This window comes from Haliaeetus albicilla, chromosome 2 (assembly GCF_947461875.1).
Source record: "Haliaeetus albicilla chromosome 2, bHalAlb1.1, whole genome shotgun sequence".
Lineage (NCBI taxonomy): Eukaryota > Metazoa > Chordata > Aves > Accipitriformes > Accipitridae > Haliaeetus > Haliaeetus albicilla.
Window position 1 is genome coordinate 32272300 of NC_091484.1, and position 19792 is coordinate 32292091.

Below are 19792 nucleotides of genomic sequence, written 5' to 3' on the forward strand. Positions count from 1 at the left end.
TGAATGTGTTGCAGGGCTGGTGATATTTACTAGATCCTCTTGCTAAAAAGCAAGCTTAGGCCAGAATTTAAAAGTGTGGAAATTCCAACAGTGGGTTGATAAATGGATGCCTTATAGGTGATTGAGAGCTCAAGAGGGAATGTGTTTTGATAAGAAAGCAGGGATGATTTTCACACTGCCAGAATTCAAGTAGTCAGTGGTTGCCCTTGCGCTTACAAAAACTGTTTGAGTCTCTGCTAATTGCTTCTCTACCTTCCCTGGAGAAGGGACTATATTGTCTGAGAACAGACAGAACTAGGGAATGGGGATAATTTTAAAAAACTCATATTTGAAGCCCAGGGTTGGTACGCACGAGTGCCAGTTTCAACTCCCGGCCTTGCTATCAGTTTCTGGAGTATTTCTGAGCAAACTGAGTGCCTTCCCCCTACTTCCATCACCCCTTTCTGTAGCTCAGGAAGCTGATGCTTTCTTTCCTTGTGAGGGAGGGATGTAGGACTGGCTCAGTTTACACATAGAACACTGAGGATGAAAATGCCCTTTAGATGCTGTTCTCTCCCTGGCAAAGCCCAGCAAGATTGACCCTGAAGCAGCACTGTGCCAGGCACAGTTCCCGTTTCCCTCCTCCCTCCCCACTATCATGTGCTCCTCAACAATTTTTCCACTGTCTACTTAAAAATCAATAAAACAAAAGACTGAGGCTGAAGAAGCTCCACCTGGGGAACCCAAGGTCGAGGAAACCCCTGCTGCTGCTGTTGCGGAAAAGGAGGCCGTCCCTGCTGAGCCTGCCGAGCCAGCAGAGCAGGCTGCGGTGAGTGACCTGTCCCCCATGCCACCTCCCGGACCTCATCCGAGCCACCTTTTGTCATGGTGAATGTGCCTGCTGCGTTTCAGCCATCCTTTCCATCATCACCATCCCTCCATGGCTGGTTTCCCTAGCACCCAACTGTGTCACAGCATGCCTCTCCAGCACATGTCCTCCTTTCAGCCCTAAAATGTCATTCCTCTTATGTTTGGCATTTTAGACTGAAGTTCAGCTGAGTGATTGTAGTTTCACAGCTTGTTTGATTCCAGGTGAACTTCAGAAGGGGAAAGAACTGATGCCGTTTCTAAATGACCTTATTAGCAGTTTTCTCATTTCATTTCAAGCTGAGCTGTAAGCACTAAGCCAATGTACATCTTGTATGGCCCTTGCTAGAGCATGAAAATACCAGAAAAAAGTGTGTGTATATAATATAATATATAAATGTCTACAAGGCTCGTGGTTTTAGAAGCCAGCCATGAGCTGAAGAGGGAACTTCAAGCACCAGTTTGGAGATTTTTACATGTCAGCATTCAGGAAACAGTGGCAGGAGAAGAAATAATAGCTCTGCAAGAAGAACAAAGAAGGGCACCTGATATCACTACAAATTAAGAGGTGGTCTGAGACAGTATGTGTGGGGTTTTTCTGCTGACTAGCATCCCTTTTTATAACAGGTATCTCAGTGAATATCCTTGTTATCCAACAGAGGTTCCTCTTCTACATACTACTGTCAGAAGGTCTTGATGGTGGGCGATACCCACAGGCTAAGAAACCCTGGAGGAAAAATGCATCTGTTTTTGTAGACCAACAGTTTTCATGCTTTCCTCGAGACAATGACATGTTCGAAGTCTCTAATGAGTGTTTGTCACTGTTAGAACATACAGATTACTACTGAAAAACTGGACAGAAAAAGGGGTAGTTTTGTGGGTTGGTTCCTCTGCCACAGAAGCCAGTGGAAGCTGTACAGCTGTGCTTTTTGATCAGCAGTAGTTTGGTGCCACGAGTGTTCCCAGAAGAACAAGGTTCAGCTTGCTGAACTGCTCTTGGCCTTGAGTGAGTCTCTGTGTATCTTCATCTGCTAAGTAGGGATGGTGATACCCAATTCATCATAAAATTAGGTGCTTCTCAGTAAGCATTTGATACACTGCTCCATGGGAAGCAATACTAAGCTTATGTAGATGCAAATTAGCTGAAGAAGTGGCACCTATAGATGTGACAGTGCAGAGCATGGACAGAAGACTTACCAGATATGCAGCTGCTGTAGCATATCATGGATCTATCTCTGGAGCTGGTTTTGTTTAACATTTTCATTAATGGCAGTGGCTCAGAGACTACAAGCCGAATAGTGACATTTATCGCTGACTCCAGATTGGGTAGTGTCATTAATTTAGGAGGGTAGCATTAGGCCAACTAGCTCTACTCACCAAGGACAGGCTGGTTATCTGCTGGCTGTGTTAGACCCATGCAAAAGCCGCAGGTGATACTAAGCAAACTGTCTTCAGCAGAAAGAAGGAATTACTGGTGTTGGTGTGCAAGGCTCTGGAGTACAAATGTAGTTTATTAAAGCCTTTCTTAAAGATGAATTGATGAGTTTGCCTGGGTGGTTCCAGCTGTCTGTACCATGGGATTAAAAAGTGGTATCCAGCACAAATGATACAAAGAGGCAGGTTGAACTTTAACTGTAGCACCTGCCTAATTCATTCTTCCCTTGCTCCCATCTTCCTAAGACAGGAAAAATAATCTATTGCAGAAGGAAAGGGGGGCAGTGCTGGGCGGGCTGTTCTGGAGGTCTTTGAGGGAAAGGGAAGATAATGCCTGTCTCTGTCCAACTCTTCCCATTCTTCGTGGACTCCTAGCAGCATTGCAGCTATGAAGGGAAGCAGTTCTGATGTGTTCCCCAGAACTATGTTTAGGGTTTAATTCTGATTACACTTGCATGAATTTTGAGTATTTATTTCTTTTTTTTATAATTCAGTTTTTTTGGTTCCATGGTACACACTGGAGCAAGTAACTTGAGGATCATCCCCTTCCAGTAACATAACTGAACGAAGGAAGCCCCACAGTCTGTGGAGACCAGGCTCTCCCCCTCCTGTGTGTTTTCTTTTCAGTTGATATAAATCACAGTAATAACTTGTCAGCTCTATGGTAGGGCAAAGAATGAAATTGCCTGTCTGAGGCACATCATTTTGTCAAACTCTTGTCCAGAATGCCTCATGTCTAGTCAGAGTAAATTTGATAGTTTGGAATAAAGAAGGAGGGAGGGAAGGTGGAGGGAGGAGGAATGGGAAATGAGTCATTGGTCGGGAGCTCTCCTCTTCCCATGAGTCAATGGCAGGGAATAATGTGGGAGAACAGATATTAATGAAGCTGAAAGTATGATTTTATTTTGATTATCTGGAAGGATTTAATGAAGAAAAAAAATTGTAAAAGAAGTTCACCATTTTTCCAAAAGGAAGCCAGCTCCTTTTTGTCACGCCCTAAGACAAAGCAATGCTCTGAAGCCTGTTGCATGTCTTAAGTGCTAATTAAATGACAGGCTATGCCTGCAGCACCACGCATCTGCTCGCTGGCCGGCGCAACCTTTTCAGATGATCTGGTTTGCTGCCTGACCGTCCATGAGGAGTTCTGGGTCCACAGTCTGTCAGCAGCTGCTCTAGCCGAGGCACAGGACTGCAGAGCTCTTGGGAGAGAGGCAGAGAGAAACACAGTGCAAGAGCCAGGCAATTTAAGAGCAATCTGGGAGGAAGACCGTAGGCATTAAATAGAAGTTAGACAGTTTTGATGAGGTTTGTGCTTTGTTGCTTTTTGAATATGAAGTTGTCCTTGCTGATTTGGGAAAATAAGCCAGAAGTGTTGATTTTAAAAATTCTGAATTTGAGTCATTCTGCATTAGGCTCTGAGGGGTTGTTATTTCAGGAAGGGCTTTCCAGGACTTGCAAAGAAGAGTTTTGAAGATTAGGATTAATGACAAATATGATCAAAGCTAAGGAAAAGTACACTGAGTTGCAAGAGATGAAAACGTGTCATTTCTCGACAGCAGTTCTGCATTCGTTTGCTTTATGAGTGGCAGTTTACTTTAGAAGTGGAGTTGTAAAATATTGATAGATACTTTCTTATTGGGAATCTTTTATCGAGTTTAGTAGCTTCCAGTTTGAAGTGACAGCCACTAATCAGTTTCATTTTTCTGTGGTAAGTTCCCTGTCACATCCCATTAATCCAGAAAATTTATGGCATGCATTCTTCATTGTAGGAGCTTTGCAGTAAATTTTCTGGTAGGGTTTTCATTTAAATTAAGGAGAGAATGGTCCAGGGGATCCACTCAGGGATTTTTGGATTCAGTTACTTGCTGTTTCGTAGTCTGCCTGAACAAGATTGCCAAGACTTCATTACAAGAGCTCGTCAGAATTGCTGCCTGGGATCTCATTACATTTTTTTGTCTGGGTCCTTCAGGTCTCAAATGCCACAGAACAAATGAAATTTTTATTAGTAGCTGTTAACAGTTGATCCTGTTTGGGGATCACACATCAATTTTTCACGTTCAAAGATGACATGAGGACATTATAATAAAGTGAAAGTTTATGAAATCTTGTTATTTCCCTTTCCTCTTCTCCTACATGTGAGACATAGCGCTTGGAGTTGAGAGCACTACTCGGAGATCAGCTTTTTGACTTCTGTTATGCTCATTAGTTTGGAAAGAGGCTTTCAGTGCTTTGGGTCTGATGCCTGCGTGGATTCTGAAGTTCTCACATTAAAGCAGTCAGACACTCAGCTAAATACTGTGGTTTTCAAAGCTGTGTATAAGCATATATGAAACTACCTCCTGGTAAGCTCTTTGCAGACACTGAGCAAGTACAGCAGAGGCCAGGAAACAGCCTGCAGCTTTGAGGGTATCTAATTATGGTTGAATCCCACTGTAGGTACAATTCACAGTGCCCAAATGGCGGAGCATATCATTTGGGAGAGCAATACAATGGTTAGATAGAGAAGAGCGGTCAACTGTGTCCAAATTCTGAGTGTGCGGCTAAGTGCAGGTGCAAAGTTGGAGCATGAGGCTGTTAAAAATATATGGCTCTTGTATATGGGAGAGAACTGATGTAGAATAGTGTTGAAGTCTGCAGAAGCAGATTTTTCTCTGTTTATTGAACCAGGGAGTTACTTTACTCAGATGTTATTTCAGTCATCCTTTTTACTAGGCTTTCATGCCCTAAAAATGGTACAGTTCATGCTGCCGTGCCTTTCTTCTCAAACCTCCCATCCACAAAATCCCAACTTCCAGCTAATCAAAAAAGCAAAAGCAAAATGCTACTAATTTAACTAGTGCGCAATAGTCAAATTAGCTTGTGAAGCAAGGGGAACTCTCCTTACTTTCCCCTTTCCCACCAGAGCTGTGTTTTCAGTTACCCTGGAGAAAAACACTCATTTAAAAATATGTGTATGTATATATTAGATTCTTCTGCAAAGAGGCCCAAAGCTGGGCTGATGGGATTCTTTCCAGAGAACATTGCCAGGGTATTATTAAGAGAAGGGCAGAGGCTGGTGCGTTCCTGACTATAAAGCGCAGGATGATGCTCATTTCTGAAGGCAGATTGACTTGTAAATACAGATGATGGCAGAAATTCAGCACTTTTTAATAGTAAAAGTAGGGAAGGCATCTATCTACCGACTTGCAGTTGGACAGAAAGCTTTTATGGGCAACAGAAACATTTGTGTACATCTCTTCTGTAAAAAAAAAAAAAAAAAAAAAAAAACCACAAAAAAGTGAGACTTCTGTGGGTGGCTGTGTTCATGCGTGCATCGCTGGAGTAAGAAATAATTATATTTTGCTGTTGATATTTGTTTTTTCTATTTAAGACCCTCCACAGTCTCCTCAAATATACTATAAAATCGAGGACTCCATGGCAGAGGCTTGGCAGCTTCAAAAAAAAAAAAAAAAAAGAAGAATTAATCATTTAAAAAAAGGTTATATAACACTGTAATTTGAAGGGGCTAAAGCTGTGAGAGGTTTCCATGGTAACGCTGCTGTCAGCAGCTGCCTTGCCCTGGCATCTGGACATGTTTGGGGCTTATGAGGTGACTGCAGGCAATACTAGAAGATTAAATTAGAAAAAACATGAGTTTGGATATAACTCAGCATCTTTTTATTAAAAAAGAAACTTGCAGCCATTTTAGCTGAAACTTGTAGAAGTTTTGGGGTGACAGCTGTGGGCATGTGAAGGCAGTCAGCTGGAGCCTGAGCACTTGAGGTCTCTTCATTTCTGAGTGCTGAAGTGGACAGTCCAATCTACCATGCCCTCACATAGGTCTGCATAAATTGTCTTCACCCTTACAACTCTTTTGAAAAATCTGACCTACCTGTGTTTGCAAAGCAGCCTCAAAATTTATTAGCAAAGTGGATTTCCATAACAAGGCTTTGATTTTCTTGTCCTCAGCAGAGTGTCTTTAGAAATAGCCTGTGTGTGCTGGGAGTCAAACCTGAACAGAAAAAAAGCACTTCCAACTGTTTCAAACCAGGCCTGAATGTTAGCAATTTTGACTCTTGACCTTCTGTAGAAAAGGACCTAGTGTTAAATGGCATCTGTGCTGTCAAAAGTACTATCTGGGGGGAACCCACTACTGTTCAGTGCATTCGATCCCTTGAACACCTAAATGGGTGTCTGATTTGGAAAACCACTGACACATGTCTAATTTTTGAAATGTCAGGCACCTGCTGCATGTACCACTAAATATGGATATAGAGAAAGGTGATTCTGCAAAAAAATGATGAACTTTGTGACCCACCTCTTTTGAACAGCCCCTTTAAATTAGTTGTAGTCCCAGCTTGGGTGGAAGAAGTAAGTGTTTTAGAAAGTTTACCTTGAAACTCTGGTGAATTGCAGAGGCAGCAGCAGGTTATAATGGGAACAGTTTAAGTCTTGGGTGGGAGAAATTTGAGCTTGCTGGAAACTGCAAGGTCAGCAGTGTTGTGGGTTGCTTACTAAAAAATTCTTCAAAGCTGGTGCTATTATGAGAATACTGATAATAAGAGTAGATAAAATTGTCCTTAGCATTTACTGTGTGATGATGATGACATATGTAGAAGGTTTTATGTGTTGGTTTTTAGCCTATAACTGCTTTTATTTCAGATTATATGTGGCAGCAAGAATCTTCCTGCTTGCTATATACTATCCCATTCAGTTCCAGCCATTCATTTCATTGCATCCCATACATGCCGTGCTTCCATTAAGCATGATTAATACCAATTTCTCTGCAGCCATTGCCTCAACATGAGTAAGGTGATGACCATATTTCCTCTTCATACAGGACAGTGTCGAGGCAGGGGATAAGGAGACAACTGGAGTTGCTGAGAAAGAAAGTGAGGTACATACGAACAGCCTCAAGAGTGTGGTTGTGCTTTAATATCTTCAATATTTGTCATTTGCATGTCATCAATATGCAGGCTGATACAATGCAACTGTGACCTAGCTGTGGTATCCTAACACTGTACAGATATACCTATAGCTGCGGTATATATTCTAACACCAGAGCACCTCTCATTCAATGCAGGATATGCCTTAGAAACTGCCTGTTGCAGTAGCATAGAGTGATAAATATCAGGGCAGCAAACAAAGCAGCTCTGTGGTAGGAGGTATAATGCTGTTTCTATTGACATTTGGAAATATGTTGCATAGATTCCCAGTAGCTTTTACACTTTTCATAAATTTGTTTGCCTAGCCTTCCTGCAAACACCTTTATAAAAAGAAAAAAATAATTGATTATTCATTTATTTTTCCAAGCACAATATGCCCTGAACTAAAACAGATATTTGAAAATAATCATGTTACACATTGTTTGCTAAAGCACAAATTCTGCATCAAGTTAGATACAGTTAAAATCAAATTACAAAGCAACTGAAAAGATCAGTGACATATTTTAAGCTGTGCATGTGTGGACTCGAATGACTGTATTTTGTTTATGTATCTTCAGAGGTGATAAAACTACTTACCCTGAATCCTTCTATACTAAAGTGAAACTATAACATGTTCAAATGTCCACAGAGAGCAGCAAAAGAGGAGTGGCTACATACAAAATGCATGGACAGAAGTAGGGACTGAGAAAGAGATTGTAACTTCTAGTTATTAATCACTTAGGATTTGTACCTCGAGGTGCTCACAACCTCCTTTTTGTTGTTATTCATTTTGGTGCCACAATGTATACAAAAAGATCATGAACTGGTCTCCATTCACTTTGGTTTCAGAACACGTTAAGTCCAGGAGTCCAAGTTTGGGTTTGTTACCCTGCTGTAAAACAGCATTAGGTCTGCTAGAGTCAAGGATATATCCGTGGAAGCGAGTTTGGGACTCCGGTGCGATACTCCTCACCAGTGCTGCCACATCCACATAGAAATCCTTGGAATTACACTAGCAAGAAGGTACAGGCCAGGAGTGGTAGATCAAGCCCAGCTCAGTTTTGACACAGTGCAAGAGAGTGTTGCGTTGCTTCTCTAGCATTGGCTCGTCACTCCTAAAAAGTCTGGTCCAAGAAGAAATGTGCAAGAAATTCCTCACTATCCTGTGAGCACCAAGACTAAGTCTTTGAAATCTTTTCTGCTTTTTTCTAATACCACTTGTCCTTATAAAGTTGAGGTCTCTTATCTGGTGAGTTTGACTCTGTGTTGTTTAAAATAGCAGTATTACTGCATGCAGAAGAGCTGCCATAAGGGGTCAAGCTATTTGCTAAGCTGATATCTGGCCTCCAGTGGATGGTCATCCCTTTGATACTGTAACTTGCATAACAAATTCTTCAGTACTACCCCAAAAGTCTTCCAAGACTTTGCAAGCAATTGATGTATTCCCTAAAGCATGGTGATTAGTTCTTCTTGGCAATATATTAGCTAGCTTACCTGCAATTATAATCAATTGTCATAAAAATTACCCAGTCCTTTTCTAAATCCAGCCATGGGGTGAGATCTTCAGCTCTGGAAAACTAGAGTCGCTCAGGGAGCTCCTCTGGCAGACCCCCAGCAGCAGGCTCAGTACCCGTCCTTCTGCTCTCCCTGGACTTGTTCTTGCTGCTGCCGAATCTGTAGCATTGTGTTGAGCTGACAGCAATGTTAAAGAGTCGAGAGTGCAACCGAGTGAATCAGCTGCATCTTGGGTGAAGAAGCATTCCTTTCTGCTGCAATTAAAACAGTCAAGTGGTTCTTCTGTCACAGCCCCCATTATACTGGGTGACCGTTTCTTTGTCCCCTGTGTGGTTGGTGTAATGGGACAACTGTCCAAATTTCAATAATACTGCTAGATAGATCTAATTTGAAATACTATTAGACAGTCTAATATTATTGATGACCTATGGAGAAGAGATTTGTGGGATTGGTTTTCAATACGAATTAAGGTAATACAGGTAACTATATCTGCAAGTATGTGGTTCCCCATAGCTGGGTATGAATTCAGTGGGATGAGCCTTCCTCTTTTTTTTTTATTTTCTGTACTAATCAAATATATTTGAGGCTGATAGTGAGGTTCATTCTGTGCTACCTCACATGCATTTTTGTAAAAGCTTTTTTTAATCATCTAGTTTGCATTGGTTTTGTACTCTTAAGACACAACAACAAATGATTATGCAAGTGTCAGCTGTGGTATACATTCAGTGACTCATGGCTACAGACTGTGAAAGCGTCACCTTTTCACTGCGGGGCATTTGGAAGCTGATTCATGTAAATTAGTATTCTCCTCTGTAGTGAAATAAAATGGGCTATACAAATCCAATAAATAGAAAAGAAGTGTTGATCCTAATCAACAGACAGCAAGATCAATTTCTGCAGCATGCTGTTAGAAGTGCATGGTATAAAATCAATCTGATATGCACTCTGTTACCCTCTTTCCTACTAGCCTCTTCCAGGGCTTTTACACTTATCATTTATTTGAGTATCTTCATGGGTCAAGACTGCTAAAATTGGTAATACTATGAGTGGCAGGCTTGCATGCCTTGCAAGTCGCAGGAGAAGATGTCAACATCTGTCCATGTCTTTTGATGTTACTTGCTTTTATGATAGGGTATCCTTCAGCAGCAGCATTTTCAATTTAAACTAAAGCTTCTCCAGTGATTTCTACAAACCCTATAGTATTTTCTGTCGTCAGGGACTCCAGAAGAATTTCTTTAGCACATCAATTAATAGCAGCGAATAGGAGTAGTGCTGAATATTAGATATTGCTAAAAAAAAAAAAAAAATGCCTCAAGAGTGCCCCTGAACAATTGCAGGTAGTTCAAGTTGAGTTCATATAGCTGAGTTAGCTTGGTTTCCCATGGAGGAAAGATCAAACTGAGGAAACAAAGAGCATCAGGCTGTTAACTGGAGATCAGAGATATTTCTGCTAATTGTAGCTTGACATTGGTACCTAGAAGACAATTTTTCTTCAGTGTTTTTACTTTATCCTGGTGCTATCTGCTGTACATTAAAAATTACATGTTGAAGCTAATTGGATTAACAGAATGAGTTTTGTCATTTACCTTCCACCTTCCAACCCTTAAGATTAATCCACTGTAAGTATATATCCAATATGCTTCTGTAAGCATATACCAGTATATACTAATACAAATATTACTGTGATATATAAATTACAACAACAGTCTCTGCTGGATGAAGGATTCAACATTGATCTATAGACAGGTGCTTTTCTATCCATCTTTCAAGAACTGGAACAAAATATGCATTAACTTTTCAACATGGACTGATCACACATGGTTCAGTCATATCCGGACTGAAGGGGCTTTTATGTATGTTTCTTTTTTTTTAATGCTGACCTAGCTATAGATCTTTATGGTTATATTTTTTTTTCTGATATCTGACGACATCTGAAGATTTCTGATCTTTATCCAGCTGTAGAATATATTTGCTTCTGCTGATAGAGCCCGATTTCTCTCTGTTAGAAAGGAGTAGTAATTAAGGCAATATTTTGAAGCCAGCCAAGGTCTAGAGATAGGTGATGGTAGCCGGAGAACACTTGGAGCCTCATCCCAAGAACAGACTCCACTAGCAGGGTCCTGTGGACCCCTGGACAGCTTGCAAGCTCCTCCTCCTCAGCAGAAACCTGTGGTGAATTCCTTCCACAATACAGCTCGAAGGCAAGAGAAGGAAAATGTACTAGAGCCTTGGCAAACTGTTACTCCACTAGTAACACCTGAGGACTCTGCTAAGTGGTGCCTAGTGAGGTTTCACAAATGTCTGTCTCCCACCTGCTAATCAGCTTCCCTGCACAAGCTTGCCCCCAGCGCTGCTCTGCCCCACAAATCAAGAGGAACTCTAAGGAAAGCAAGGCCGTGGGTTGGCACCACCCAGGGAGGTCGCAGAGCAGAGGCTGGTTCATGGTGTCTCCAGCAGATACCCAGAACTCATATCCTGAAAGGTCCCTCCCTCCTGTTGTTTGTAGGTGGTACCTGTCACTGAGGGGGCTGCGGCAGCAGAAGACAGTGCGGCTGTGGCAGCAGGAGCTGGTGCTGCTACCACTGAGCAGGAGGGTGTTGCTGAAGGTGACAAACCTCAGGGAGAAGAAAAGGAGGTTGACGTGTCTCAGGTAACTCATGTCAGTGCATGGGAGAGTGTGTTAGGGGAATCAGGACAGATTCAGCAGCCCGAGAAAGGCAAGGCTGCTGCAGCTCTGTGCCCCCAGGTCCAACCAGTAGCAACGCTGAGGCTCTCCTGGGATAGCCCTGGAGCGACCCACACCTTTCTTCTGAGTCCTTAATTTGGGTTGTGCCTGCCTTTGTGCCCCTGTGCTCCCCTGGGCTTGTGGAGATGGGACTTGATGGGCTGATGGCTCCTGTGATGGACCTAGGAGCAGCATGGGCAGGGTATTGTTTGGGCTCCCCCTCCTGCCATTGCCTTTCTGTGGTTCTCTGTGGAGATGAGCTTTATCACATAACCTAACAGGGCTTTCTGGAGAAATAGGCAGAGAAAGTAACGGATTTTTCTTGTTTCCTGGCACCATGTCCTATCAATAGCATTACTTTGTGTTATGTAAATCATGGTGGTCAAGCTATGTATCTGTATCTGGCCTGCTGCCTTTTCTTCTGCAACCTCTGAGAGGCTAGGGAACAGCTACTAGAGCAGGCGTGCAGCTGGGCAGCCAGTTGCCACCTCCTGTCATTGCATGTTGTATTTCTTCTGTGCACCAGAATAGGATGGTCTGGCAGAGGATCTGTGAACATGTTCTTTTCAGGTTGGATACTCCAACAAGTTTCATTAAATGCTTTTTATCCTAGGCTTCATTATTGGTCAGGTGCTACCTACTTAGTCTTTTTGCTTTCTCTGCTCCCAGTTACATTGTTGTAAATCAGGAGAAATCCTCTCAATCAGTCAAAGAAAAAGGTCATGTTTACTTCCTTCTTCACCTTTATATCATTATTACCCTGCTGACTTGAATTCCCAAAAAAATATAGGACAGTGACTCCTGGAACTTGTGGCTTAACCCAAACCCACCCAAAGTTAAGAGCAGGGTGGAGGAGAAAGGTTGTTAATTTCCATGCACATTGAAAATGAAACCCAAATAACCTGCAGAGCATTTTTATTATTTAATGCAATGATTTGTGGTAATGTGGAAAGTAGACTTTGGAGGACTGAGGGGAACAGGGAAAACAGGGAAGGGATTACTCCTTAACATTCTTGCACAAGTACTATTTCTTTTCTTAATGTAAGAATCCACTGTGGAGAAGAAAGAAATCCCCATTCCCATATATGCCCTGTGCAATAAACAGACAATTGTGTTTTCCTGCTTGAAATAAAGTACTAAATACTCTTGCGGTGCTTTTGTGGGTTTTTTGTTTTTTTCCCCAGGAAAAGGTCAGCAGCATCCCTTCAGTAGTAATAGAGCCAGCATCAAACAACGAGGGGGAGGGAGAAGAACATGACATCATCGTGAACGAGTCCAAAGATGCTGCAGCAGAGATGGGCACTCAGGGCGCTGACACTTCTCCCAGTGAAACTTCCCAAACTGGAAGTGAGCAGAAACCCGCTAAAGAAATCCAGGCTGCACCTTCTCAAGAGCAGCCTGTTCCAGCAGAAGACACAGCTTCTGCGATGCCACCCGGCTTTCTTTTTAAGGTCTGCTTCTTCATTCTTCTTTTAGACATCCCTTCAGATCTGTGGATGTGTCTGTCTGCACAGGTAGTGTGATGATTTCTTGAGGCCAAAGGATGCTTAGTTTAACAGCCAGACACACGCACACACAAATACACACAAACACAACTTTAACATTGTGTTGTTGCTTCATACGTGAAGTCTGAGAAGATATATTTTCTGCACACAGTTGTTGCTGTGCATATCCCTATGTAGCTGTAAGACTCACTGAAGTACAAGAACCCTTTCATCTCACCAAATTACTACTGAAAATTCACATATTGAGTAAAACTGCATTGCCACAGACTTAGTCAGCAATATTGTATGATATATGCTAACAATATATCTGATATACTAACAATATATTTGATCTTTAAGGTCCCTTCCAACCCAAACCATTCCATGATTCTATGCGTATCAGAAAATAGTATTTTTCTGGCCTGAAAATCTATAGTGGAAGTTCTGGTTCTATTGAAACCCATGGGACTTCTATAATTCACAGTAATGAAGCCAAGATGTCATTCTGTGACTTTAGTAATATTATAGTTATAAACTGTTAGGGTAATCAAACAGAAAAGTTTAACGAGGCATAAGAGAAATTCTCTCCTTGGCTGGCAGCACCCCTAGGGTTTCCTGGTTCACAAGGTTCTCTGATAATGCTTCTCATTTCAGAATCACTGAGCAGCAGAAAAGCTCCTTGAGGATGGATGAACTTTACATGCTTCCTATTATAATTTGCATAGTTCAAACTAATTAGTCCCATAGCACTCCATAAGTATGCCATTCTTCTTGGTCTATTCTCATTGCTCAATATTTTCAGCAAACTTTGAGAATAACATTAAGGTGAGCCTGAGCAGTATCATGCAACTCTTGACTCAGACATGCTGACATAGTTCACCTTTTGTTTTTCCTCACACTCTCTTGGGTCAGACATAAATAAGGAGAAGCAGAATATATAGCCATCTGGTTCTTGATGCCATTTTCTTTCATTATTGCAGAGTTACCATGGAACTGGCTGTGCTTTGAGAAAATTAGAAAAGCATATCTCTTAAGGAGGTAGAACCATTTAGTTAAAATGGTCTGTTCATAATGACATGCTGATCCTGCCAATGTTTTAATAATCACCCCTTTGAAAGACAGATATTTTTGGCATACCCATCTGCCCGTAAATGGGAGCTCTTTCCAGGGCAAGCATTAAGTAGTGTTCCCATTACTCACCTCTTTGATCACCTGTTGAAATGGGTGCTGTACGTCCCCCTCAAATTTCCATGGATGTTTACAGCAAGAATAATATCCAGTGCTCCCAACAAGAGAATGAGAGAGAGTCTGAAATATTCGTTCCTGGGAGTCTTTCCCAATTTTACTTGCAAAATCCTGCCACCCCTCTCTCAGATCTAGTAATGATAGTGGGGAATGAAAGAAAGTTCCTTACACAGAAGGAATAAAGGTGGCAGGACTTGTCCAAGAGGCAGGACTTGTGGGGTGTTGCAGTATCATCTGTCCTTGAGATCCTGTAACCTTGGGAAAGGATCTTAGGTTTCCTGTGGTAGCCTCAGGAAGACTTACTTAACTCTGTCCCTGCTTCTAAGCATATAAATACAAAACTTTGACATGAATCAATGTCAGCATTAATGATTTGAATGTACCTGTCTATAGCCACATTTGCATAAAGAAGGCACATTATTCTTTTTTTTTTTCTGCAATATAGATTTAACAGATAATTCTGTTGAGAAAATATCTCCATTTAGATCATGTCTATATGTTCGGTGTTATTTTCTTCAGGTTGAAGTTCTACACGATTTCGAGGCAGCTAACAGTGATGAGCTGAATTTAAAACGAGGAGATATTGTACTAGTAATTCCTTCTGAGACCACAGCTGATCAGGTAAAAACATGTAGTTCTTTCTTTTGTTGACATTTTTCTTTCTCTCAGCTTTTTTCTCACAGATTATAGTTAATGGGAATGGGTGTTCAAAATGTCATTACTGTTAGAAAACATGAAGATTTTGTCTTTGCACTTGGTTTCATTTGAGACTAAGTAGCACAGTTGGCTACAGCTAAAGTTCCAGATATATGCTACTAGCAGTATCCAACATCAGCATATTTTCTAGGGCTTTTTTTATGCTACTTCGTGGTGGATTTTATACAGGCACACATGTACACAAAGACTTAATACAGAAGATGACTTACCAATTGTGCATTATGTTGCTATATATCATCTTGTCTTAACGTTGCAGTAGAATTGATTACGTGGTCCCTAGATGTTCACAGTTCTTACATGTGAATTTCGAGAAATAATACAAATTCGCCCACAGAGAGCACTGACACTTCACACAAATTGTGCTGTCCTACAGCCAAAATGTATGGAGATGCTGGTATGTGTGCTGCATGCCTCTACAGCTAACTCTGCCCTCTGGAAGCCTGAACCTGAATTAAACAACAGTTTAATTTCATATAAGACATCTAATTTTGTTTTAACAGTGCATTTCAGGTGAATTTTTAAACAATTTTATTCCATGTGTTAAATTGAATTACAGTGACGTGAATTGATTTTTGGCCACTGCTTTAAAAGAGAAGACCATCCTGCACACTGTTAGCACCAGCCACTTTGCAGGCATCTGTTTGCACCAGTAGTATTGGTGAAAAGTCTCCCGTTGATTTGGGGGTTGAGAGGTGGGGGACTGGATCCTGTCTAGTCACGTGGCTAAGACCACTGCTCTGAATGAAGAGTATTTCTTAAAATAGGTCTAAATACTAATGCCCTAAGCACATATGAGTGCTGGGGACTCTATTTGAAATTGTTTTGATGGTGGTGCTGTCCAAAGGTAGGCAATAACCAGTGTTCATCATCTCAGCTGAGCTTTCTTTTAATACAAGAGACAAGTAATTGGTTTTTGTGTTTGTGTTTCTTTTTTTTTATTTCAGAATAAAAGATTTTTTTTTTCAGCATAGCACTTTGCTCTTTTTATGGGGATAGATTCTGTTATCCTTACTCAAATTATACTGCGTCTTACTTCATGGGCAGTTCAACTGATTTCATTATCAGTATTTGCAGAATAGGACACTGCTGTAAGGATAGCAAAATCTGCTCTCTTGTCTTCAGTCTGTTTTTCTTAGGACGTTATGTATTAAATATGCTTAATCTTCACTTGGTGAATCCATGAAATACATTCTTCTCTTGTGGTGTGCATCGAAATTCCATTAGCATTAATTGGAGTAAATTGTGTGCAATGATGGAGAAAATAAACCTTTATGTATTCATGTTTCTGAAACCATTCTGGTAATATCTTTATTACTCAGTACATATTTGCCCTTCATGTTTAACATCACCATAAAGTTTAATATTTTTGTCCTTTGCCAGGTACTTTGTTGATTTATATAGAGTCTTTTTATCTTTGTTATTCTTTATTCTCCTTCAAAATTGACCTGTCTAAAACCATAATTCTAATATAGCTGATAACATCAGCCTGTGTTCCCCATTCAAAGCAAACCAGTCCCACCCAGTGGCTTCAATTTTTCCATTAGCCTTGAGTTGAAGTTATTATCCAGTAAAACTGTTCATTCCTTCATACAGTGTATGCTGCCTGTGCTAGAAAGCTGCAGTTCCTCTCTCCTTTCTCTCAGATATTCCATGTGCTTCAAAAACATGTCCCCAGTTACATGTACCCAGCCAATGCCATACATAAGCTGTATCTGCTTTAATGATGTTTATTTTGGGGCAGAGAGCCAGTACACCACCACATGCAGCCACTGAGCAATCATGGCTTGGTGGTATATGTGAAGATCTCTTCAAAGTACTCTATCTCCTTGGGTACCCTTTGTGTAATAATAATATGGCAGCATTAGAAATTCTGTCATGGCTTTACTCTGGCTCCTGTTCCTGAACGGAACAAAGCATGGAGTTGCTGAGTTAGTGAGATGAGAATAGGTTGATCATTTTTAAAAATACTGAATTGATTTTATTCTAGGTAGAATTGATCACACTGAAGAGAACCCAGCACTTTCTAATAAGAAATCTCTCTCTTGATTGCATGGACTGCTGGTGATTTGTTTACCATTTTGCATGTCAAATTCTGGTTTAGGTTTGCAGGAGTTTTTGGAAAAATAATTGCATATTAACTGAGTTTGAGTTTCTAGAGATAGTAATTCAGAGATTACAAGAATTGTTATTTCTTCTGCCTGCTGATATATGAACGAGAGAAAAGAACTCCCAGGGGAAAAAATTCAGATTGAAAACTATTTTTTTTTCCCCCATCTATGTTATTGTGTAATATTTCTGGCCCACTGCTATGTTCTTATTGTGCAAGTGTGCCAATATTATTGTGGCAACTTTGAAAAAGTCTCAACAGAGATTTGCACAAATGCAGATCTGGTGTAATTAATACTGGGTGACCTGGAAGACAGATAATCCAGTTTTGAGTTCAGCTAAGCATTAGATAGGCTAAAGGCCATACTGTATGCTCACAGTCACTTGGTGTCACAAAATTGTGGTCTGGCAGAACAGAGAAAACAGTCTTTGCAAAATCAGAGGCTGCTTTTTAACCAAAGCACCAAATCTTTTAGCCATGTGACTCTGAAACATCTTCAGGTCTGAAGCTCATAGCAAGGAAGGGGGGAGACCTGAAGTTTAAGAGACTCTCTGTTTTTTCTTGCAGGAGGCTGGCTGGTTGACAGGCATTAAGGAATCCGAGTGGCTTCAGTACAGAGATGCAAATAGTTATAAAGGACTTTTCCCAGAGAACTTCACACGCCATCTGGAGTAGTTCTCCCCTCTGGCAGGCGAATGTGGTACAAAGCTCAGTCAGTAGGTTTTTAACCTCTTTGAAACACAGGAGCCCACCTTTTTGTAGTTTAAGCTGTTAATGGTTTACAGACTGGTGCCAGACAAAGCTTGTTGAAACATATCAAAATGAGCATGAATGCGAACAGTTAAGCTAGCAATTTCTGAAGCAGTACATGAAAAAAATCAAATAAAAAAGAAATGTCCTTATTTGTTCACATGTATGTGGCAACAGGTTTGTTTGTGCTTTGTCAGAGCTATGGTGATCCTGTATTTGGTCCTTTCCCATGAAATCTGAAATTAGCCTCCTCAATACCAAAACCTTAACTTCTCTGCACTAAGTGTATTGTATTGAGTTGCACTGCAGAAGATTTAATTAGTTATCCTGTAGTAATGAGGTCAAACTATTATAAGTTTCATGTGTTTAAAAAAAATAATTAACTGCTGCAACGTTTTTCAATGTTATTTTTGGACATGCATAATATATATACACACAAGAACTTATATGTGTATATATAAGTGCATATGGATGTATATGCATTTTCACGACTTCATTGTAGTTCTTTGGCTGTGTAGTATCATCAGTACATGCATTGCTCTTTCACTGTCTGGCATTACAGGAAATGGTTTTGTTCTAAAGCAAAACTAGCTGCTCCATTGCCAAAACATGATACAGTATCTGTGTTTGTAATGTGAAATTTTCATTCTGAGATGATGAATAACATCATGTTCAAAGCTGCTAAACCTTTGAGAAGGCATGGCTCAGTCTCCTCTTCCAGCTGCAGTAGTTACAATGAGATAGTCTGGAGGGGGAGCTGTTATGATGCTAATCTATACTTTTTTATTTAATTGGCTGAATAAATTTAAAAAAAGAAACAGAACTAATCTCTGAGAAGAAATAAACACAATATATTTTCACTATATGTATTTATGCAGCGTACCTTCACAGATCCTTTTAAAATAAGATATATAATGTATCCTGTATCAAAAAGTCATCTGTAACTTATGTTTTCCAGTGCTGTGTCATTAAAAATAAACCTTTGATCCAAAGAAGCTGTTTCATCTGTGGTGCTTTTGAAGTTTTGTAACACTGAAGTTCATATGGTTTATATGTTGTATTAGAGAATCTAATGTTAATTTAATACCTCTTTTTCCAAAGGAACACAGCATAACAGGTGCACTTGCTCTCAACCCTAGTTGTGGCCAGAGCTCCAAAAGGTCTGAACCCCAGCTTAGCACATCTCCTAGCTGCTCCTCCTGTTCTAGACTCTGACTGCCAGCTAATATCTGTCCACAAGCACCAAGGGAGCTTGTCTGTGTATAACCATCACTCAACTGAAGATTGCTACCTCTCAGTAATTTTTCACTTGTCCATTTACTTTGTGTAGAAAGAAAGTTCTCCATGAATCTGCCCTATTGTGTTTGCTGATGCACAGAAGCTGCAAATATTTAGGAGCAGCTACATTTTCCTAGCAATTCAGTTATTTTTCATGATATTTTGGATGGGGGCTCGCTTTGTGTACAAATGGTATGTGTTTCCGCTCTATTTATAATTTCTCAGATTTCAGTTGAAGAAACAGTGTTTTTGTTGCTCTGGAAGAGGAGGAAAGTTGGTTTGTCTCTTTTTCAGAATACACTAGCTTTCAAAAGCAAGTCTAATGATAGCTGTGTTCTGTGAAATAGCTGAATGGCTCAACTGTGATAGCTGGGATTTTGGCTTTGAAATGTCACAATGAGCAATCAGAGTCTAAGGAGGTTGCAGGAAAGCTCTTTGGTTTTCTGTTCATTCCTTTAACAGGTTTGGCAGTCAGTAGTGATCCAGGGCCAAGAATCTCATCAAGGAAACAACTTTCTTTTGGTTTTGGTGTGTTACAATAAATTCCAGACTCCAGTGCACCACTTTGAGGTGGTCATAATAACCTATTACACCTGATTTGTGGTGAGACTCTGATGACCTCCAGGCCAGTTTCCTGCTTAACTACATCTCAACACTTGCATTTCAGTAATAGCTCCTCTACAGATCACTGCAACAGACCAGTACTGGACGATGGAGCCTCAATTTCCCTGTGGACACCGTGTCACTTCTTCTTTGACTGGGGCCTACAATCAAGTGAGACTGTCAT

The 19792-nt window shown here is 40.7% G+C and overlaps 1 protein-coding gene across 9 annotated transcripts in view; it reads left to right on the plus strand.

Moving 5' to 3' along the window:
- Positions 1 to 18722, plus strand: part of AMPH (amphiphysin) — a 124898-nt gene extending 106176 nt beyond the window's left edge. For 3 of the 9 annotated variants that reach the window (XM_069769809.1, XM_069769845.1, XM_069769867.1), the window contains 6 exons: positions 689 to 808; positions 7100 to 7156; positions 11206 to 11349; positions 12609 to 12875; positions 14673 to 14774; positions 17545 to 18722. In XM_069769809.1, coding sequence (XP_069625910.1) covers positions 689 to 808; positions 7100 to 7156; positions 11206 to 11349; positions 12609 to 12875; positions 14673 to 14774; positions 17545 to 17652 — 798 coding nt within the window. In that variant the 3' untranslated portion in view covers positions 17653 to 18722. The remainder of the gene's footprint in view (positions 1 to 688; positions 809 to 7099; positions 7157 to 11205; positions 11350 to 12608; positions 12876 to 14672; positions 14775 to 17544) is intronic. The other 6 variants (XM_069769815.1, XM_069769854.1, XM_069769873.1 and 3 more) reach the window with 3 other exon arrangements.
- The last annotated feature ends 1070 nt before the right edge of the window (positions 18723 to 19792 follow it).